Genomic DNA, 24,154 nt, shown 5'->3' with positions numbered 1-24,154 from the left:
TGTGTTACTCTTTGTGGACCAGGAAGTCGCAGTCTGGGAAAACTGGGCTATCAGGTGTGTGCGGTTTCTTAGTCAGCTTGCACGAACCATGAACCTGGGAGACACCAGTGCTTAACAGAGCACATGGGAACGGGCCTCCTCCTCCTACCTGACTTGCAGTATTGGAGTTTCTTTATAGTGACATCTCCTCATTCATAAGAGACACAGTGTTGGTCTTGGAATGTGGATTTGATGGTTGAGATGGATTCGTTTATAGGTATTAAAATAAAGCGAGAAAAGTTCTCCCATGTAGTAAAACCACTTATAAAGGGGGGGGGATTGAAAGAGTTAGGCATCAGCATTTAATTTGCTAGATTTTCTCTTAAGAATAACGGTTAGGCTTGTGGGGGTTAGAAAGGCTTTGCATGTGCTGCGATCAACAGCTGGTTGATGGTGGGACCCTTACCTAAGTTACGAACACTCCATCTTCCCTCGGCACTGAGTTCTTGCCCAGCCACTAGACAGATTTGAATTTGTCAGCATCTTCTGCCTCACCATCTTATTTCTTGTAAATGACCTGCAGATATCTCAGAGTTGGGGGGGAAAGGGCTTTTAAATCGCATCTACAAGCTCAGCACTTGGCCTGTTACCACCCCCGCCAGCCCCCCATTCTTAAGTCCTTTCTGAAGGATTGACTGGAGTAGGGCCCCTAAACTGGGATGCATTGGTCAGAGCTGTTCCTCAAACTCTTCCAGTTGAGTTGGAGAGAGAGGATGAACGTTGGGGAAAGTTGGTCTTAATTTGATCAGAGAGTAGTTTTTCATGAAGGGGAATAAGAGTAAGGCAGTGCGTGCAGCTGGAGAAAGTAGACATTTAGCCTTGTGGAAGCTCAGGACGGTTGATTGTATAGAGCTTGCCAGCTCATCCAGTGCAGCTTCCTGTTTTGCTTATTGTCCGTTGCTGGCTTTGCCGTCTGGCATAATTAATAACAACCTCTTCTTTATTTTTCCCGTTGCTCATGTTTGTGTGCTCAGGACTTCTGTTAAGTCTGTTCATGCTTGAGGGAGTGTTTGATTGGTTTTAAATGTTTTTCTGTTAACTGTGAACCAAATGAACTTACTTAAATGACTGGCACCCAGGCTGTATTTATTTACACCAAAGAGTTTGGTCATGTTGCGCAGGTTGGGATGTTGCTTTGTATTGCCAGAGAGCCTCCTCTCAAAACGGTGCATCCCCACTGTGGGGGTTCTGCCTTTGGTTGAGCTGATATGAATCCTGTTCAGCAGGTGTTTCATGCCTTCCTACTGTGCGCCCAGCACTGGGCTCTGTTTTGGGAGGGACAGAGAAATGTATGTCAGTTTCCGCCCTGAGGAAGCACTCTTGCTCCTAAGGGGAGACTGCGATGATATGAAAAGTTAAATGAGAAGCCATTGTTATTAATGTTATATCATCTCAGCTGGAGGGCATTTCTCTTATAATGGGGATAGTCTTTCAAAATCAAGGGATGGGGAAAGGAATCTGATGTGCTTGGTAGAGCTCTTGCTTCCTGCCCGTTTCTACATTAGTTAATTCTTTCAGCAGGTTTTTGAGTGTCTGTATTTATAATTGTACTTCTATTCATAGTGTATCTCTCCTACAGCTTGATAAAGTTGGGATACGGGGCCATAAGTGTGGGACTTGCACTGTGGATCTTGTACCTTTGAGGGACAATACAAACCTGCTTGTCTCATCCAGTGTCAGTTTTAATGGCTTTTATTACACTTACCTCATTAATTCTTTGGACTGAGTTCCGTGAAGGCATATGGACAGTGTGTTTATGATCTTTGTGTTAGTACAGTGGTTCTTACCTGTTGGCACATAGAAGTACATGAACAACCACCTCAGAAATGACTGGGCCTGTCCCTAGGGAACCCTCTCAAGGGTTACAGTGGAGAGCTTTTTTTCTTTTCTCATTCTCTCTCTCTCTCTCTCTCTCTCTCTCTCTCTCTCTCTCTCTCTCTCTCTCTCTCTCGGAGAGCTTTTTAAAAAGTACCACGAGAAGTCTCATGTATAGCAGTATTATGAATATTTCCATACCAAAAAAAAAAAAAAAAAAGAATATAGCCCTGACACACAATAGGTAATTGCTGAGTAAACTTTTTTCATTTTGATGTTTTTTAAAACATGCCAGGAAAAGTGGTATGTTGTAAGTTCACTGTGGTTATGCACTAGGTCTTTTATACCCAGACGTACTAGTGATGTTTGAGTGTTAGCTGATTTGTTCTCCCACTTTTTTTTTCTTGGAGGAGAAAAGAGATGGGAAGAACAGATTCATGTGTTTGCCGTGTTTTCCTTGTTGTAGAAATCAGCAGTTCCTTGTGTCCTGGAGTCTAGAATGAAGTTAAACAAAGCTCTTGAGGCCCGAGGCACTTAGATTACAAGGAGAAGAGGGAAAGGGGAGAATAGAGCAGTGGTCCATCGGGCAATATGAATTAGGGGTCATCACAGCGGGGGGCAGGCAGGGGCGTTTCTCCAGCGTCAGTGGGTAGAGGCCAGGGCGATGCTGAGGTTGAGAAAGCCTGGAGTAGAGGGTGACAAGGGGGTCTAGAGGCAGATAGGACATAGAAGTGGCAGTGTCACTGACTTGTTTCTGCCACGCCACTGCACCCAGATCTCTCCAATTGAGAGTACTATTTTTTTTTTTTGCCATTATTTGTAGAAAGCATTGAGGTTGCCAGCTATATCGGAGTCATTAAAGTGAATATTTAAATATTTTACTTGTAATAAACATGATACTTGAAGGAGTTCTTTAACTTTTCTCTATCTCTACATTTGCTTCAAAAATAAATAAATAAATGAGGCAGTAATTTTTGTTTTGCTTTGTTTATGTTTTCATAAGGGACCCTAAGAATAATTAGTGGAAATATAATAAGGAAAGTGGATTTCTTAAAAGGAGTTTAATTTTAATGTCCCATGACTCATCATAAGAAAAGAATATTAAGAATATTATGAGCTGTTGGTGTGAAGTAATGGTGTCATTTTCCATATATCTTGTTGAGGTATAGCTTAATACTTCTTATCTGTAGTCTAGGCTCTTTAGATGAAAATGAACTTAATTTTGTCATTGCTGCCCTGATAAAACTCTTGGTTTTTCTGTGTTCTAGGAAAGTGTGAGTAAATTAAGAAGGAAAACAACAATGAAAAAATAAATTAAGTTTGGAAGGGAAGGAATTGGATGGATTAAAATAAAACCATAAACCCTAATTCGGTAGCTCAGTTGGTTAGAACATCATCCTGCTACACAAAGGTTGCGGGTTTGATCCCTAGTCAGAGTATTTACAAGAATCAACCCATTAATGCATGAGTAAGTGGAACAACAAATCGATGTTTCTCTCTCACAAAAGTAATTTTAAAAAATCAATAAATAAAAATTTAAAAAGAAATAAAACCATAAAGAAATCCTTGCTTGTTACCCCCTCTGCTCTATACATGAGACGGAGGAGGAGGTTATTTAGGGGAAACTGGGTGGTCGAGGGGTTGCCTTGGCAAGCTCCTTAACCTTTCTGCACCCCAGTTTCATCATCTCGGAAATAGTCTTTACCTCCTAGGATTCTTGTGAGGATTAAGAGAGTTAATAGGTATAAAGTGCTCAGAACAGATACTGGTGCTTCGTGGTGGTGGTGGTGGTGGTGGTAATGACATGAGAATGATACATGATTCTCTCTGAACACTAGAGTTGTTGGAAAATTGATGGAGACCACGGGTGAGCTGTTAGGTGAGGTCTCCCATAGAACCACCTTCATGAGAATGCTCTCCCTTTGAAGTTGGTGGTGATGGTGATGGTGATGGGAATTTGTTGGGTCTTCAAACTGGGATGTTTCAGGTGTTCTGTAAAGGCTCATTTGCATATAGCCTGAATTTCCAGAGGAAGATAGAGTGACTTTTATGATAAAATATGTTTGTAAGTTTTTATAATAAAATCATTACTTTTAACTGTCATCCACTTATAGATTTTCCACAGAAATATTTGAGTCTTGAACAGGTATTTTTTTTTAATTTATTGTGTTCTCATGTATATAATAGTTTTATTATTAGTGTTAGCAAAATGTGATAAGGAATTGAAAGCTTCCTCTGATAAAGCAAAATATATTCCAAAAGCCATGGCTAATTTTTATGAAGGCTGCTTTGGATTATCCATTCCATAGTTCACACCCATTGATGCAACTGGTCGGTGGTTGAACTCATTTGGATTTCCATTGCACAGCAGGTATCTCAGATCCCAGGATGCAGGGGAGAGGTCATTATGGCAAAGAAAATGGCACAGGCTGTTGGCCACTCTCCCTGCACGAATGTCTTTCCTTAAACAGCCTGAACAGGTCATGCGGCTCCTATCACAGTCAGCTGTATAGTATGGTTCTCCCGTCCCTCCCCCACACCCTTTACAGCTGTGTCCTTGGTGGTGTGGGAGATATAGTCTTCTCATTTTCTTTCCACTGCACCTTTCTGTTGGTGGGAAGCACAGTAAGAACTGTTCAATCACATAGTGAATTAGTGGAGACGAAAGCTGTCTTAGTAGCTGAACGTGTAACAGAGGACTGGGGTTCTGGAGTCTTCTAGGACCACTCTGTTAGGGTTCTCCATTCTGATGGTAAGTCAGTCACTGTGGAGCGGTGAGTGCCATCACGGGGCTGAGCAAGTGATCTGAGGCAGCCAGGGTCTGGAGTGACGGTGCAGGTCTCACCGGATTCTGTAGGTGACGCTCACTTATGTCCACAGCATTATGTTCCTAACCCGGTGAGAGAAGTCGCCTTTGCCGCTTCCCGCTCTCGCTGTAGGAGCTCTCACAGTTCTGGAGGAGGCTGCCCCTCTCTGTTCAGTTTCTGCGCTGAGGTGGCCAACTGGACGTGGGGAAGGCCAGTCCAGTGTTCGGCAGCTTGAAAACAGGATGCCATTGATTGTCATGTGGAGGAGAGTGGAACCTGGCTGATCTCAGTGTTTGTTTCAGTGATTATGTAAACTTTGATTTTCAGGCGTTATTTTATTTTTTCTAAGTAACAGATTTCTGTACTGGGGAAGGGACAGGAGCAAACTGCTCTTGAGATATTTGAATAGCACAGAACATTTTTGGGGGGTAAGATTCGTGCACTGAAAAATGTGAAGGATGTTTGAATTGTTAACGGAAATTTACTTTCTGTTCATGTCACGGCATTTTGTAAAATTGAATTTTGTTATCATGTTCCTGAGTTGCTTAATAAAAAAGTACATTCCCAGCCATATCATATTCACTCAGACCCTGTGTACATAAATAAATTATGGCGTTCTGTACAGAAACAATTTCAGTTATTTTTTTCTTTATAACATGATGTCTTTCTGCCTCTTGGTCATAATATTGTCTTTTGGAGCCCTGTAGACTAAATCTCTTACCAATGTTTAGTTTTTATTATTGGGGTTTTAACATTGAAAACGGTAATTGATTATTTAAAAAAAACAGTCAGCTCTCTTACACTCCCCTCCTATCTCACTCCTAAAGGTAACTGCGTGTTCAGTTTTGTTTATTTCCTTCCAGGCCTTTAAAGATGCACATATATTGTACATGTGCAGGTTTTGTTTCTATTTGTAAAATGAGATCATATGATATATGTTGTTCTGCAATTAAAAAACACTGAACAGCCCTGGCTGGTTTGGCTCAGTGGATAGAGCATCAGCCTGTGGACTGAAGGGTCCTGTGTTTGATTCTGTCAAGGGCACATGCCTACATTGCATGCTCAATCCCCAGTGGGGAGCATGCAGGAGGCAGCCAATCAATGATTCTCTCTCATCATTGATGGTTCTCTCTCTCTCTCTCTCTCTCTCTCTCTCTCTCCCCCCCCACCCCCCTTTCTCTCTGAAATCAATTAAAAAACCCCCACAAACAAACAAACAAACAAACAAAGACATTGAACAATTATGGTATGGTTTTCTTTCCATGTTAGACATGAAAGTCTGTCTTCTTTTTTCCTTTTTTTTTTTTTTTTTAACAGTTACATCATGGTTGGATGTACCATTCTGTGTTGTTAGACATCTGGGTTATCTGGGCTGTGCATAATCTTAAGCATAGATGAAGCTGATCTGAGGATGCCGCTTCCCTTGTAGCTCTCGTAGGTCCTGCCTGTTTTCTTCTCACCTCATACTGTGGGGCTTGGAGGTGTGGGGATCCTCCTCATTGCCACCCCAAACCATCCTCCCGCCAGCCTTTGTGAAAACACCCAGCTTGGAGTATCTGTCAGCTTATACCACTCCCTTCCCTCCACGTTCTGCCTCACTCCCATCCTTCTCCCTCATTCCTACTAGATTTTAGCTTCTAGTTGTTACTCCCTTCATGCTGTTCCTCTGATCACTCTTGGTCTACTTCTTCCGTGACCTTTGATCCCACCTCAGATACTCAGTCCCACAGTCCTTCTAAAAATTAAACCGATTTCTCCAAGTTTATGGTTCTTTTGTTGATTTACGTAAGCAGGAAAGTGTATTTGTTCATGGCTCTGCCTTCAGAATACCTCCAGCGTCTGACCCCTTCTGCCGTCACAGTCCAAACCCTGATCATCTCAAACTGCAACAATTGCTGCAGCTTCCGAACTGGTCTCCCTGCTGCTTCCTGCTTCCATCCTTTCCGCCTGTTCCCAACCCAGCAAGCCCTGCAGTCCTGTTAAACTGTCAGTCAGGGCATGACTTCCATCTCTCTTCACATCTCCCAGTGGCTTCCATCTCAACTTAGAGGGAAAGCTAACAAGTCCCTGCGGTTCCTATGTCTGCTCCCCTCACCTCTCCGACCTCACCTCCCACGTCTCTCTCCTCACTGTGTTGCTGTCCCATTGGGCTCCTTGCTGTTGGAACAGGTCGCCACATTGCTGCCTCCGGGCCTTTGCACTCGCACGTCCCCACGTCCACCTGCCTGCCCTGTGCTTCCCCAGAGATCCGAGTGTCTCCTCCCTCCCCCCGCAGGCTTCCATTCGAATGTCACCTTCTCAGCGAGGCCTTCCATCACCCTTGGAATGTAGGTCTCCTGAAGGCATGGACTTCCTAAAAATGACTGCTTTTGTCTCTTTTGTTCAGTGCTCTGTCCCAGTGCTTTGCATAGTGTCGGGCGCAATATCGGTGTCTGTCAAGTGCATTGAATGACTGTAGTGCTTATCCGTTTTTCTTTTTATTGTTTTTAAAAAAATAAAGTTAGAACTTCACTGAACAGATAAAAACTAAAGACAGAAACTTTTTTTTTTGTGGGGTATTTTTTTGTATATACAAAATGTTAAAATCAGCTTTCTTATTTGTGAAACTGCTCTCAATAAAATGTCACCTTTTTCAGCTTGTTATAATTTTCAAATCAGTTTCACATATTTATATTTAACCTCCCCAGTGGGGTAGGTAGTAGAGTCAACATTTTGTGGAAAAGCAAATGGGGGCTCAGAGAAGAGTCTTTTTGCTCACAGTACAGCTGCTAAGTGGAAAGCTGCCGTTGCAACCTGCCCCTGATTCCGAGGGAAGGACTCTTGTTTTCTCATTTAGGAACATCTTAAAACGACAGAAACACGGCAGGGGTTTTATTTTGAAAGTCTGGAGAAAGGAGCTCTGATTTCTTATTCCGGATTTAGCCTGCCTTTTGTTCCCATGTTGAAAGTACGTAAAATAAATGGTTAACTTTAAAATTCCTGACAATGACAGATCAACAAGTTTTATTTCTCTCACCTGTGGAGGAAGTGGCCTCCACCCAGTTTTACTGAATTAGGAGGGAAGTGATTTTTTCAAGTGATAAAAAAGAAATAAAATTCCATGCTCTTCCCAGAGGAGGAGTTCAACAATTGGGAGAATGGTGTGAGACCATATGTTGGTTTGTAAAAGGATATAACTTGTAAAGATGTTTCCTTTGATGCCTGTGATGAATATGGATGTGTTTCCCTTCTAAAGGGTCCAGATTAAATTATTCAATTAGCTCTGCACTGAAGGATCTAAATATAGGGAGAGGGTTCAGGCTGTCCTGCCTCGTGAATGTCCGCTCACCCCTACAGATGTGCAAGTTTGTTGTCATAAACAGCACCTGTGAGTTCAGTGGAACAAGAGAAAAATGTTCCAAAAAATGAAACAGTAATTTTTTTTTTAAATAACGGGTAGTTTTTTCCGCCTGTTCCATTTTTCCTGTGAAGTTGGCATGTGCATTTTTTTTTTAAAAAAACCCTGATGAATAGGCATTAATATCTATTCTGGTTTAAAATGTAGATCAACCACTTGCTAGAACATGGCCTCGAGAAAGTTACTTAACCTCTGAACTCAGGTTTATTAAGTAAAGTCGAGATAACGATACATACCTTAGAGAACTCCTGTAAGAAGTCAGTAAGATGTTTGTAAAAACAATCAGTATAATGCTTGTGTAAGTAATAGCTCAATTAAACTAATTTCACTCGCTTGCTAATGATGAACCATTCATAACTGGCCACTCAATGGAAATTTACCACATTTAGCATTCTTTGTCATCTGTAGAATTGCTGTGCTATGATAACAATGACTCAAAGAGAAGTCTTTTTTCTTAGAGACAACCACTGTAGACGTCTCCCCTCTTGTAGTCAATGCAATTAAATTCTGAAATGCCTCCGGTCTTCCATGTCCTATGCTTGAGGAGTGAGCGCTTGCGGGTCAGTGACTCAGCAGTGTTTGAGATGACTAGAGGAGAAGTTTGTCAGGGTGAGGTACTTGGGAGCTGGCTCTCTCGGAGGCCACCCTGTGCGAAAGGACAGTTTCCCGTGACAAGGCTGAATTTAAGAGAGGGGATTCAGTGGGACTAAGGAATGCCATACAACTTTTGGAAGAAGTGGCAAGGAGATAGAGAAAGAAGCCAAGTTTGTTTGCTGACGTTGACAGGAAGAAAACTTTTAAGCGCCTTCAGTCTCCTTAAGTAAATAGCTAGTTCGCCAATGAAACATAACAGAACTGACACTTGCTGGTCTATATGGAATCTCTCTGACTAAGAAATTGGCCAGTTGGCCTACACACAGCCCAGTTTTATCAGGATGGACGGACAGACTTGTGTATGCAGAGCAGGACACGAAAGCATTCCTGTCCTGAAGAATTTTCTAACGCAATGAAGATATACTGAGTAGCATACTTGGCACTCCTCAACTATACCCCTAAACTATAAGCCACATACAGGTCTGACCTTGCAGACTCCTGTAATCGTGGCATCCCTTGCTGCGTTTTCATTAAGGGGGCGCTACTTTTGAAATCATTTGACTGAAATGTCACAGCTGGTGATGAACGGATACGTAGGTAAGCTAGCATTCAGGGTCTGCGGTACTCCCTTTCTTTTCGATCCCCGAGATTCCCATTCACTTAACACTCTGTTGAGACACCACATGGCAGCTCTTGCTATCATGTCACTCAGTCACACCTGAGAGGCTGGGAGCTGTGTGTAAAGGCAACAGTACCTGCCTAATTGCATCACTCAAAAGGCTTTCAAGTGGCTTGTCCTCCCTCCCACCTTCAGCCCCCCATCTCTCCAGATTTGGGAAATTACTCTCTGAAAAAAATAAACATGTTCATGAGAAAATGGCAAACTAGTTATTGTGCCAGCAATCACATGTTTAAAAAGTTGGGAAATGTTTGGAAGTAACCAGAACAAGGCTTGATAGTAAGGGGTTCCGTGAGGTGAAATTTGACTCTAGGTGTTGTTGACAGCAGGCTTCGCTGATGCTTTGATTTGAAACCCGGGGGAGTTCTGTGATCCCCAGAGGATCTTCACATTGCTTTCTCACGTAGGAAAATTGTTTAAGTACGTTTTCTTTTTCTGAGGACTCTGTTGAAGTAGAGTTCCTTTTAGTCCAACTGCCAAGCAGTGAAGTAGGTTGTTTCACAAGTGCTTTGGAATCTGTAAAAGAAATGGAGAGAGATTTTATCTATTCTCACTTTTTTTTCTTGTTCTAAGTCCTCCACCCCTTATTTTGGTTGGTGATGGGCTACCTTTGGTTATTTTGGACTACTTTTCACCCGTCTGAAATGGAGAAATGTCGAAAGTCAAGCGCTAACTGCTCTTTTAAAACAGGAAAAAGAAACAGAGGCGCTTCACCTGTTTTCTCCTACAATACCAATATTTCAAAAGCAGGCTAGTTACGAGTTGGGATAACTGGGGAAAAGAAACATTTGAATATTGTTGAAACCAAATCAGAGAGCATTGTTACTTTGGGGTGTTTTCTGAGACTGAAATAGAGAAAACCCATCTCTGTTTTTATGTTCATTGTAATGGCATTATCCTGTGTAGCAAAAGTTAACTTTTTTTTCTGTCTGCCTTACGTGTCAATATGTATCATTTTCCTTAAGGATCTGTAAAATAAGTAACCTTTCATGCTTTTATTAGGAACTGTTTCGTGTTGGTACCATTTTTAGTTGTACTCTTAATAGTCCATTTTGGAATAATGAAAAATTACATTACAGATCTTCTCCCATGTTCATCTTTTTCTCCCTTTGTTGATGTTTTAATTTAGCTATGCATGCTCATCAGGCCTTGAATCCTATCTAAACTTGGATGTTAGGATAGATTACACATACCTTTTCATAATACTAATTCATATTGCCACCAATCACTTTATGCAACACGTCTTTTCCATCTCCTTAGCATTCCCTATAGTGATGTGTTGTAGATATAAAAATGCTAAACTACAAAAATCATATGGTTTGCTTATGATTTCTCTGATGCCCTGCTGTAGCTCTTCTTTGGAAACTCAAATCTTACTTTTTCTGTTTATTCATAAGATTATCTGTTTAAGCCCTAGCCGGTTTGGCTCAGTGGATATAGAGCATCGGCCTGTGGACCAAAGGGTCCTGGGTTCGATTCTGATTCTGATTCCAGTCGAGGACACATACCTTAGTTGCAGGCTCCTCCCCCATCTGGGCCCTGGTTGGGACGAGTGCAGGAGGCAACCAATCAATGTGTCTCTCTCACATCAATATTTCTCTCTGTCTTTCCCTCTCTCTAAAAGTCAATGGAAAAATATCTTTGGGTGAGGTTAAAAAAAAAAAAAAAGAAAGAAACAAGGTCATCTGTTTAAGAAGAAAGCTAGTGGTATGAGTCAGGAAGTGTGCACCCAGTTTATTTGCTTACTTGGAAAAATACTCGCTTCCCCCAAAAAAGGATCAAATATTTTTATAGAAAGATAATTTTATAAAATTGTCTTTTTTTCTTAAACGACTCACCCAACTGTAACCATTTTCAAAGTAAAGTTAATCAATACCTTGTGATTTTAGTTCCTTGGTTCTTTTGATCTTTATGCTTTGAAGTTTCACCTTTACAGTTAAGATAATGAACCAAAGAACAAGAAATGAATTTTAAAAAGTGAGTTGCTTGTGTCATTGAAAATAGATCATTTACCTTCTATTTTCAAGGTAGAAGGATTCTGATTTTTTTCACCCCAGTCACTTTTTGGAGCATATATTTTATGTTAGTTTTTATTGAATAATCTAATTATTCTTTCAATATTTAATGGGATCACTTGAATCCCATGCCAGTGCAAGATGTGTAAAGTGGCACTGGTCTGAAGCTACAGAGGACATTGGGTCATTATCTGTCTCCTCCCCTTCTCATCCTTTTATTAACGGTACTTGGTTTGTAACACTTGGTGGCGAATCTCCTACCCCCTACCCCCCCCACACACCTTCTTAAAAAATATATCTTCAGATACAGATCAAAGTAATTTCCTTTTAAAACTTACCGTGGAAATTGGGATCCGAACGATAAGAAGTGGCAGAGGGTGTGTTTTGTTGATAGTCACACAGTCAGATAATTACGGGTGTCTTCACTGGAAGAGGGAAGATGAAGAAATGCCCATGGTGGTCCAGTTGGCTACTTAGGTTTCCTTTATATATAAAGCGAGTTGCACGGCAGTTAAAGGCTTGTTAGATTTTTTTGCTTTTTTTCCTTTTAACATTAAGGAACACCACATAAGTTGCAAAATTAAAAATCCAAGTCAAAAGGCGTATTTTTCTCACTTGGCTTCTGGCAGGGCCCAGAGAAACCCTTCTCAGGAGTAGGACCCACAGGGCAGGGCTCTGAATTGAGAACCCTGTTTTCAACTCCCATTTTCATTACTTCTGAAACCAGATCGCACTACAGGTCCAGCCTGACATGGAAGTAGAGATTGTGTGTGGCCTGAGCTCCTGAAATTGAGTTTTGTTGATTTGTAATTAGCAAATTAAATATAGAAGCTTTAAACATTTATTTTAAAGCTATAGTTTTTCATTAAAGAGTGTTTGGAAAGTTTAGAAAAGTAAGAGAGAGAGAGTACTAACCTTGCATACCCAGCCACTGTTCATATTTTGGTGTATCTGCATAGTTGTTTATGTTATCGATATCACTGTGTTCTGCTTAAGGGTTTTTCCCAGTTATTATGTAGTTTTTATAAGCATAATTTTAAAGGGTTATATAACAGTTTATTGAATGAATTGTACTATAGCTTACATAACTATTTTCCAATGATTAGACACTTCTTTTCCCCCCATAATAAATAATGCTCTGATGAAAACCTTTGTACAAAAACTTTTTACCTTTTCTAGTTCAGAATATTTCAGACTAGGTTTCTAAAAGTGAAACAAAGATCTCCATATTTTAAGGCTTCTGGGGGGTTCTTTACTAGATTAATGGTTTTTTTTCTTTTTCTTTTTTTTTTGTCAGTGTGAAATGTTTGTATTTGGAGAAGCGGGAAGGAAATCTCTGTTTGCTGACTCATGTTTTTATTTTGCACTTTAAACTGATAAGGCCACTTAACTTTTGACATAAACTAAAGCAGGAAGTACAAAAAGGGGCAGAAAAAAATGAGTTGTCTTGCCAAGGACAGAGTATCATGGACTTATTTGAATTCCTACTGGGAGGTAGATGACCTGTTTGACTTGTATATATTAGAAAAGTGCTTAACTCAGAAACACACAAATTAGTGATCAGCCTGCATTTTGGGTCATCTCTGCATTTATATGCAAAGGGTGTGTGTGATCTTGGCCCTTTGATTTTTGTGAGTGACATCAAGACATTCACCCCCTAACTGGCCCCTGCAGTACTTTGAAGCAGTATGTTTTGTTTCTGTTTTTGTCTTGTCTCTGTATGGAGAAGATTTCCTGTATTGAGGATATCACCTTAGCTGTCTTTCTAAAGCATAGATCTAGTCATGTCGATGCTCTCATTTAAAACCGTCCACTAGTCTACAGAATGAGATGTATCACAGGCCCTTCACAAGTCTTAACCCTGCCCTTCTTATCAGTCTTGTATTATCTCCCACCGTCTTGAACCCTAGCATTTCTATTGTGTGTCTGTTAAAACCAGCAATTTAGAAAAGTGGTTAGCCCTAGCCGGTTTGGCTCAGTGGTTAGAGTGTCAGCCTGTGGACCGAAGGGTCCCGGATTCGATTTTGGTCAAGGGCACGGTCAAGGGCACATACCTGGGTTGCAGGCTCCTCCCCGGCCCGGGTCCTGGTCAGGGCTCATGTAGGAGGCAACCCATCGATGTGTTTCAATCACATCGATGTTTCTCTTTGTCTTTCCCTCTCTCTTCCACTCTCGCTAAAAACTAATGGAAAAATATCCTCGGGTGAGGATTAACAACAAAAGCGTGGTTACTAAAAGAAATTGAGGCTGCCGAGCCAGACGCATGGGTCCAAACTCTGCCTCTGCCTTACGGCTGTGTACATAAACAACCTCGGGCAAGTCATCCAACTTTCTACATTCCCCTTTCCCTAGCTGTAAAATTAGTGGTCACTTTGGAGGGTTTGTCGCAAACCCTCCAAACTAGTTAATAGATGTGAAGTGCTTGGAACACATTCTGTCCGGTAATGATTGCTCAAAATGTTAGCTTTGTTGTTTCACAGAATTCTACCCATCCTTTAAGGCTGTCTGATCCTTCCTCATTGACGAACTTCCTGAAATCCTGGAATTGTTTTCTCTTTTTTTTCTGCTTTTCTGTGTTATTGGTGCCTGTTTTAGAGCTTTTCACCGCATAGCATCATAGTTAGGCACTGGCTCTTGCATTAGAATGTGAGCTCCCTCGGTGTGTAGACATCTGTGCCTCTGTCCTCGGAGAAGCACCGTGCTCAGTACAGCGATGTTGGATGAATGTCAATTTGATTAGTTAAAACACGGGTCTGAAATGGGGGTTCTTAATCCCCTGCCACCCCCGAACACATGTATTAGTGTAACAAACCGATCAGTGATAGAGTTTCAAGTAACCTCGAGTGATTTTTCCAATAACTCATCCCCTCTACTTAAAAATCATTGGCTAAACTATAAAGAAGCAGTTTTTGGAATAAAAGAAAATAACATATAGAACAAGAAGAAATATATTCCCTTCATACATTGTGACTTGAGGACTAGACAGAAGTTGTCTTTCTTGTTCTTTTGCAAAGCTAACTTTTAGTAAATGATCGTGTCAATAGGTACACTCTGACCAAGTGTGACTTTTGATAATAGCATCATTCTGTTTCCTGTTAAATGGAAATAATACCAGCATGAAAAGAACTGGTAAATTTGAGTAAAAATCTTTACTTTAAAAAAGGAAACTACTGACTGCCACAGCCTATTCAATAATATTCATATTAGGTAATATTTATTCATATTAAATATTGAATAAAGTTGAAGCCCCACACTTGGCCTTCTGATTTCCCCAGGGAGCTAAACATTTGTTGAGAATCTGCTGTGTGCCAGGCACTGTGCTGGACTCCAAAGATAGGAAGGCAGAAGATTGAATTCCTTGTTTTATAATGAGAAAGATGTGTAAATGACCACAGAGTAGCTATGGACATGCACAGTGTGCTGTGCAGCTGTTCATAATCATTATCTTTTTTAATTTCGAGGATCAGTAATGATTCCCCCTTTTATTTGTTATTGATAATAAATGCCTTCTCTTTTATTAACCAATTTTTCTAGAGGTTTATTCAATTTTATTAGTCTTTTCAAAGAACCTACTTTGATTTTATAGGTTTTCTCTATTCTTTTTTTTTTTTTAATAACTACTGTCATTTCCTTCTACTTTCTTTGGATTTAATTTAATGTTTTTTCTTGTGGTGGATACATAGAACATTGGTTTTCAACTTTATCTTTCTTTTCCAATATATGCATTTAAGAGTATACATTTCCCTTTAAGCATGGTTTGAGCCATATCCTACAGGTTTTGATTTATCATATTTTCATAATCATTAAGTTAAAAAGGGTTTCTAATTTAGAACTGTGGTTTCTTTTTGACCCATGGATTATTTAAAAGCATAATTATTTCCGATAACAACATTTTGTTACTGATTTCTTAGTTATGCTATGATCAAAGGACACATTCTGTATGGTTTTGCTCTGTATGGAGATTTGTTTTATGGCTCATTATATGGTCATTTTGGTTAAATATTCCATGTGTATTTGAAGGTATTTTGCACTCTACAGTTCTTGGATACAATGATATACGCATATGAATTGGATCAAGTTTTTAAACACGTTGTTAATCTTCTGTATCTATTGATTTTTGTTTGCTTGTGTTATCAGTTACTGTGTTAATCTTCCACTAGCTTGTGGATTCTCTTTATTATCTTCATTCTGTCAGATTCTGCTTTATGTATTTTGAGACTGTTACTATGTGCATAAAAATTTGATATATTCATGGTGTCGGGATTGTGATATATTCATGGTAGATTAACTCTTTTAACATTATGAAATGTCCCTTTTTATCTCTGATTATGCTTCTATTTTGAAGCCTATTTTGTCTGATTGGCTAGCTTTGCCAGCAGTTTGGTAAGAATAACCATCCTTCCTATCAACCTTTCTTCACCCTTATATTTAATCTGTGTCTCTCATAAGTACACTGTGGTTAAGAGAAGCTCCCCATCCTCACCCCCATCTTTTACTTACATATTTAATCTGTTTATATTTAAGTAATTGCTGATACGTTGGAGATTAGATCTAAATTGTATTGCTGTTTATTTGTCCCATCCACTATTTGCTTCTTTTCCCCCTTATATTCTTTGTATTAGTCATATTTTAAAAAATAATTTACATATTTTAAAACTATTACCTTTTTATAGTTTTTAAATTATTCCTTCAGTGGTTGCTTTATTATGACATGACTTTAAAACATATCAATAATAATTTAATTCTTTACTGTAGCCTGGGTAATAGAGGGAGCTTAGAACACCAACTTCATTTAGCCCTTTCTGCTTTTTTTGGGTTATGCATCTTAATTGTATGTTTTAAACACCAAAGCGATTCCTATTATTGTTTTGTGACATCAGTATTCATTTAGACTTACCCTTACTTACCCTTCTGGAACTCTTCATTCTTTCCTGCAGTTCCTTGTTTCTTTCTAGGAACTTTTTCCTTCTGCCTGAGGAATTCCTGCTGGAAGCCAGTTTTCTCAGATTTTGTTTGTTGGAAAACATCTTTATTTCACAATCATCTCTTTGCATGATTTTTTCTACTAGGTATAGAATTCTGAGTTATCAGCTCTTTGTTTACATTTGGCATGCTAAGGATGTTATTTCATTGTACTTATCCTTTTGGGGATTTAGAGGGCTTCATGAATCTGTGGCTAGATGTCTATTGCCAGTTTTGGTAAAGCCTTGGCCATTATCTACAAATATAGCCTCTGTCACTCTTCTCTTTTCTCATCACCTTGATCCATTTTAGTATTAAGATGATTCTAAGCTGTGTTTTAGTATAAAAACTGGTCCATGTCATTTTTGCCCTTACGGGTCTGAACTAAAAGCCTAGTGTACTCGCCAGGCCTTCTTAGCAGGCCCTCAACTCCAATTTTTTTTTTTTTTTTTGTCTCTACCATAAGATTACTGAAGTCTCTGCTTGGGTCTTTAGCCTCTTTCAAAATGGCTACTAGGCCCCTTGCTATTCATAGCATAGGCTTTGCAAATGCCTTGAAAAGAAAAGCAATGAAGAATGCTCAGCTCACTTCATTGCTTTCTCCTTTTCTCCAATATCTTGGCCACTATGGTCCTGAGTACCTTGGTTGCTTTTTAAAAAATACATATTTTTATTGGTTTCAGAGAGGAAGGGAGAGGGTGAGAGTAACATCAATGATGAGTGAGAATCATGAATTGGCTGCCTCCTGCACGCCCCCCACTGGAGGTCAAGCCGGAAACCCCACCATATGCCCCCACCAAAACCAAACCATGACCTCCTGGTTCATAGGTCAACACTTAACCATTGGGCAATACCGGTTGGGCACCGTGGTTGATTTTTCATGCCATTAAAAACCAGGCTCCCCCACCCTAGTTTGTTTGCATTTTATACAGCTTTTATAGTAATTTTTGGGAGGAGGTTGGTTTGATACATGCTACTGCACCTTAGCCAGAGTTTGTGTAAAGTTACCCTCTTTAATCTTTCTCACCGTTTGTGCTTACATCTGGTTAAAGGTAACTAGAAGGTTTAAATGAGACAACTTCACTAAAGAATTTGGTGAAGTATGTGTTCATGTGCATCATTCTGTTCATGGCCATAGAAAGCAAATTTGAAAAAGTGTGAAATAAATTTCTTACCTTACATAACCTGTGGCCAATAGACATAGGCTTGTTCATTGAATAAGTACCCTAAATTGTTGCTACATTTATGTGGTAAAAATATAACTACCTCTCCTTTTAGCATTAAAAATACTTGAACAAATGAAAACATTTGTTTTTGTTGATTCAGGTGTGTCTTAAAATACACTTTTAGTGCTATAAATGAATCTAAATATAAAACATTATAATATCTGGTGAGAACTTGAACTGTTTTGTACTAAGGTGTCTATTGCTTCTGTATCAGAAATCATGTAAACGGTAACACACTACTTTTTTTTATGTATTTATTTATTTATTTTGAAATATATTTTTATTAATTTCAGAGAGTAAGGGAAAGGGAGAGAGAGACAGAAACATCAACGATCAAAGAGAATCATTGATTGGCTGCCTCCTGCATGACCCCTACTGGAGATCGAGCCCACAACCCGGGCATGTGCAGGAATCGAACCGTGACCTCCTGGTTCATAGGTCGATGCTCAACCACTGAGCCACACCGGCCTGGCAGTAACACACTACTTTTAAAACTGTGTCTCAGTTTATTCATCTGTAAAATGACAGTGCTTTTATTACCTAGCTGAAAGGATTATTTAAAGGATTAAATGCTGTGTGTTGGTCTGCTTGAGTTGCCATAACAAAGTGCAGCAGGTCCTTGAATGACGTCATTTTGTTCAACGTTTTGTTATAACGTTGATGAGATGCCATACAAACTCTTGTTTGTACCAGTTAGCCTATGGTAAAAATCGGATTCCTTATACATTGTTTTGCTTAAAGTCGCAGAACGTATCGAGAACATTACATGAGGCCTTACTGTACTATAGATTGTGTGGTTTAAACAACAGACATTTATTTGTCACAGTTCTGAAAGCTAGGAAGTCCCAGATCAAGGTCCCAGCCAGTTTGGTTTCTGGTTTTCTCTTCTGGGCTGGCAGATGGCTGCCTTCTCTCTGTGTCCTTACATGGCCTTCCCTCGGTGCATGGGGGAGAGAGAGAGAAAGAAATACCCTCCCTTCTTCTTGTCAAGCCACCATTCCTATCAGATACTACCCCACCCTCACCATCTCATTTAACCTTCATTATTTCCTTAGCGGCTCCCTCTCCAAATATAGTGATGTTGGGGGTTAGGGTTTTAACATGAGTTTTAGGAGGGACGTAGGTCAGTTCATATCATACTATAATAGATAAAAGCACTTAAAATCAGACCTGGCCCATAGTAATTCTTTAATAACTTGTGGCTTGTGGTAGAGATGATTTTAAACATTTTTTTTTTCTTTTCTCTTTTCCAGGTACTGACTCTGGGTTACCTTTTGAAACACTAGGAATGGTCCTTCCTACTTTTCAGCACCTCAAGACGAAGACGCTAAGGAGAGTCCTATGTAAATAAAGGGGAATCCCTCCTCGGGTCCTTTTGCATTTGGAGGCTCCTGTGTCCTACCATCAACAAGGAGCGTCTGACCGGTGCCATCACCATGAACGTGACAAGTTTATTTTCCTTCACAAGTCCGGCCGTGAAGAGACTTCTCGGGTGGAAGCAGGGCGACGAAGAAGAGAAATGGGCAGAGAAAGCGGTGGATGCTTTGGTGAAAAAACTGAAGAAAAAGAAGGGGGCCATGGAGGAACTGGAAAAGGCCTTGAGCTGCCCGGGGCAGCCCAGCAACTGCGTCACCATCCCCCGCTCCCTGGACGGCAGGCTGCAGGTTTCCCACCGCAAGGGACTGCCTCACGTCATTTACTGCCGAGTGTGGCGCTGGCCCGACCTGCAGAGCCACCATGAACTGAAACCACTGGAATGCTGCGAGTTTCCTTTCGGCTCCAAGCAGAAGGAGGTGTGCATCAATCCCTACCACTATAAGAGAGTGGAGAGCCCCGGTAAGCGAGTCTTTTCAGTGTTGATGCGTGTAGCAGATCCGTGTGGCTTAAAACGTCAAAGTAATTCCTCTGAAGTGGAATTTTGCTGTGACATGTTCCCTGTAGAGGATGTGTATGAATTATGTTCTGCAGTGGAATCATTTGATGCGATTACTTTATAAGATATTTCTAATTTTTTACATGTCTTACCTTTTAGGGGGGGGGGGTCTATAGTGAAAGATACGCTACTTTAAAATTTGTACGGTTTTGCTCTCAAATTAGAGTCCGCATTGTGGACATTTGCTTCAGTTGGAAAGTGATTAGGTAATCGTAAGCACTTAAGTATCTCATTGTCAGATTGGAACCGATTTTGTTGATGGATGAATGGTTACCAAGAGTTCCCAAATGAGTCTGTGCCTTAGAGTCACATGACCCCCCTCCCAGAAATTCTGATTCTTGTATAGCCTGGTAATCCATGTTTTTAACAAGGTGGTGCTGATGTAGTTTATTAGATTGTGTTTGCTAGGTCATGTCATAACATGGTTCTCAAGTAAAAGGCATTCTTTTTTTTTTTATGGAGTATTTAAGACATACAAACAGAGTTTAAAGACTGGGGAACAATATAATAAACATCTCTGTACCCATCACCCAGTTTAAGAAATAAGAGATTATAAATAAAACTGAAATTACAGTTTATACCTCTCTGATCCCATTCTCTTCAGTAACTACTATTCTGAATTTGATAAAATTTTATGGTTAGCACTAGAGGCCTGATGCACGAAATTCTTGCGAGGGGTGCGGCCCTCACAGCCACATCAGCTGCCCTGGCTTCGTCCAGAAGGTTGCCCGGAAGGTCGTCTGGACAGTCGTTCCACTGTTCAGCCATTTGATCTAATTAGCATATTACACTTTTATTATTATAGATTCCTGTTCATGCTTTTTAAGTATAAGTAACAGTATTAGTACATATGAATTCATCTTGATACCTATTTTGTATACTTAAGATTATCTATAATAATAAAAGCATAATATGTTAATTAGACTGGGCAGCCAAATGACCTTCTGGATGAAGCCAGGGCTGTGAGGGCCAAGGCAGCTGGGCCTGCAAAGGCCAACTCTTGCACAAATTTCATGCATAAGGCCTCTAGTTATATAATGATATTGGAGGATCCTTCTACAATTTATTATATTCATTCACCATTATGTTTTTATGACTTCTATTTTATACACTGTAAGATTACTCTTTGAGTTCTGTGAAAAATCCCCTGGAGATTTTATTGGAATTTCACTGATTTCATTTGGGGCGGGACTGACATAGTCACACCTTGTGCATAATCTTTTCTAACGTTATATAGGTCTTTTTAAAAATTTTTCTCCATAAAGTTCTTGTACATCTTTTCTTAGGTTTATTTCTAATCACTGTTTGGGTTCTATTGTACCCTTTTGTAAGTTATATTTTGTTATAGTTGCTCTTGTTGGAACTGCACTTGCTTTTTACTAACAACCTTACTGGAATTCCCCTTATTCTAATATAAACATACTACTTACTGCTTGTTATACCTGCTGTGATGTTAATTAAAAAAACCCAGCAATATACACACACAAAACTCAACTCAAAGAAACATGGTCTTCTTTTAGCTAGAAATTGAGATGGAGCAAAGAGTTTTGGAGAGTAAAAAATAGTGTATAAGTAGTACAGTCATGTGCCGCATAACAGTGTTTTGGTCAACAATAGACCACCAATATGACACTGGTCTCATAAGATTTTAATGGAGCAAAAAAATTCCTGCCACCTGGTGAGAACTCCACTGTCATTTCACTATCAAAGTGGTGTGTTTCCCTCCAAACATCACTCTTTGACCCAACCATTGTATCGAGGAGTTACAGAAGCTTTTAAGGCCTACGACCCGAGGAGGACCTGTGTCCAGGCTGTTGCTAAAACTGAAGGGAACACTGGGAAGACACTGATGCAATTCTGGAAAGATTACATCTATGATGTTCAAGGTTTGCTTAAGAACCTTGCTTGGGTGTAGGGTGATGTCACCTAGGAGTCTATGAATGGCATCTGGAAGAAAGACACTCAGAAGGTTCATTCATGACTTCAAAGGATTTGCCCAGGATGAGGTAGTTGCAGAAATCAACAAGGCTGTGGCTGAGATGGTAAACAACTTGAATGTGGGTGTGGATGAGGGTGACACTGAGGAGCTCCTGGAGGAATGGCTAATGAGGAGTTGTTGGAAGTGGAATAGGAATGCATAGCTGAAGAAGAAGCAAGAAAAAAGAAGAACCCCCAAGGAAATTCACAGTGAAGGGTTTAGCAGATGCTTTTGCAGACCTCAGCAGGTGCCTTAGAAGGCGGCTTAAGAGATTTGTACTCGAACACCGGAAGGTTTGGATGGTGCATTATCTGGTTACAAGAAAATCTGTGATGAAGAAAAGAAACAAACCAAACCATCATGGACATATTTCTGGAAAGAGCGACACCCCCATGAGAAGAGCGACAGCCGGGTCCTTCAGGAGGTGTTCCAGAAGAAGGCACCGTTACCGTAGGAGAAGACAGTTCTATGGGTGTTATTGTCCCCAAAGCCGTTCCAGTGGGACAAGGTGTGGAGGTGGAAGACGGTGATGTAGGTGATCCTGACCTTGTGTTGGCAGAGGCTAATGTGTGTGTTTTTGTCTTTAACTACAAAGTTTAGAAAGTAAAAAAAAAAAAAAATTCTTTAATTCTAAAAATAAAGCTTATAGAATAAAGGCATATCAAGAAAATATTTTTGTACAGCTGTATAATGTGTTCTGTTTTAAGCTAAATGTTGTTTCAAGGGTTGAAAAGAAAAAAATTAAAATGTTTATAAAGTAAAAAAGTTACAGTAAGCTATGTTTTTATTATTGAAAAAAGGAAAGTTATAAAAATAAATTTAGTGTAGCCTTAGTGTACAGTATTTATAAAGTCTTCAGTAGGGGATAGCAATGCCCTGGCCTTCCCATTCACTCACCACCCACTGAGTCCTGCAAGCTCCATTCAAGGTACATGCCCTATACAGGTGTACCATTCTTTATCTTTTCCACTACAGTGGGGCCTTGACTTACGAGTGTCCCGACTAACAAGTTTTTTGAGATACCAGCTGTCTCTCAGCTGATTTTTTGCATTGAGTTGATAGAGTAATTTGAGTTAACGAGCACCTTAATGAGCTCCTTAACGAGCTCGGTCTCAGAACGAATTAAACTCGTAAGTCAAGGCCCCACTGTATGTTTTTACTGTACCTTTTCTATGTTTGGATTCAGACATACTTACCGCTGTGTTACAGTTGCCTACAGTATTTCTTACAGTAACATGACGTATAGACCATAGGCTGGACCCCATAGCCTAGGTGTGCCGTGGGCTGTCCCATCTAGGGCTGTGTAAGCCAGCGGTTCTCAACCTGTGGGTCGCACCCCTGTGGCGGCCGAACGACCCTTTCACGGGGGTCGCCTAAGACCATCCTGCGTATCAGATATTTACATTACGATTCATAACAGTAGCAACATTACAATGATGAAGTAGCAACGAACATAATTTTATGGTTGGGTCCCAACATGAGGAACTGCATTTAAAGGGCCAGGAGGTTGAGAGCCACTGGTGTAAGTGCACCCTGTGATGTTCACACAATGACAGGATCTCCTAACGATGCATTCCTCGGAACGTAGGCCCGCCAAGAAGTGCGACGTAACTGTGTGTACAAATAAGATTATTTAAGCGCGTGATGTTAAGAGTCTCTCTTTCTGCAAGTGTTTGGGCAGTTTATAGGAAAGAGAAAGTTCATGCAGCTTCTGAAGACGATGGCCCTGCTGCTGATGTAACAGGTGACTCTTTCCTTGGACGTTGAGTAGCCTTAGAATCAAGGCTGCTCATTAGTGGTCGGGGTAAGTGTGGGTTTTCTTTTCCTTTACCAAAGGAAATGCTGACAGCGGTTAAGGAAGTCATCTGACTGTGGTTGTGAGGAGACCATTCAGCTGCTGTCTGCTGCTACTAAAATGGCTTCACGGAGACTTCCTGTCGTTCGGCTTGTTTCTTTTCTTTTTTATGTGTTTCACATGGTTCTTGAAAATTATCTTCTGTCCTTTGAACTTCATTAACTTGAAAGGCCACGTTGAACCTGAGCTTGAAATTCTGAGATTTCCATTTTGATCTTTAAAGTAACACCCTGCAGTTAGCTTCCAGGTGCTTTCATTTTCAGCGTAATGGCTCCCAGCTGCTGGAAGAATGAAATGCACCTAAAATCCTCTTCACCTGTTGCTGGAATGCGGGTTTCTGACTCTGGTTGCTTCGGTCATTATGTCATTTGTCACTCGGTGAATTTTACCTCGAAGAGGAAGTCTTTACATGACAGGAAAGGAGGAGGAATTGGTGGCTGCCAGGGGCTGAGGAGGAGAGTGGGTGTGGCTGTCAAGGGTACCAGGAGAGATCCTTGGGTTGCTGGACATTCTCTGTGTCGTGATTGTAATCAGTGTCAGTATTCTGATCCTGAGGTTGTTCTGTAGTTTTGCAAGGTGTTGCCATTGGAAGAGGCTGGGTAAAGGGTAGGCCCGATTTCTCTGTATTATGTCGTACAGCTGCATGTGAATCCACAATGATCTCAACTTAAAAAGTAGTGATTCGGGCCCTGACCAGTTTGGCTCAGTGGATAGAGCATCGGCCTGCAGACTGAAGGGTCCCAGGTTTGATTCTGATCAAGGGCATGTACCCTGGTTGTGGGCACATCCCCAGTAGGGGTTGTACAGGAGGCAGCTGATCGATGTTTCTCTCTCATTGATGTTTCTAACTCTCT

At 40.5% G+C, this 24,154-nt stretch overlaps 1 protein-coding gene across 3 annotated transcripts in view; it reads left to right on the top strand.

Annotated features, from left to right (window-relative positions):
- SMAD1 (SMAD family member 1) overlaps positions 1–24,154 on the top strand; it is a 68,603-nt gene that overhangs the window by 10,175 nt on the left and 34,274 nt on the right. For all 3 annotated transcript variants that reach the window (XM_059697910.1, XM_059697913.1, XM_059697911.1), the window contains exon 2: positions 18,788–19,370. In XM_059697910.1, the coding sequence (XP_059553893.1) occupies positions 18,971–19,370 (400 nt within the window). In that variant the 5' untranslated portion in view covers positions 18,788–18,970. The remainder of the gene's footprint in view (positions 1–18,787; positions 19,371–24,154) is intronic.

Source organism: Myotis daubentonii, chromosome 5 (genome assembly GCF_963259705.1).
Source record: "Myotis daubentonii chromosome 5, mMyoDau2.1, whole genome shotgun sequence".
NCBI classification, from domain to species: Eukaryota; Metazoa; Chordata; class Mammalia; order Chiroptera; family Vespertilionidae; genus Myotis; species Myotis daubentonii.
The sequence above is the reverse complement of the archived record's forward strand: the minus strand, read 5'-3'. Positions and strand labels throughout refer to the sequence as shown.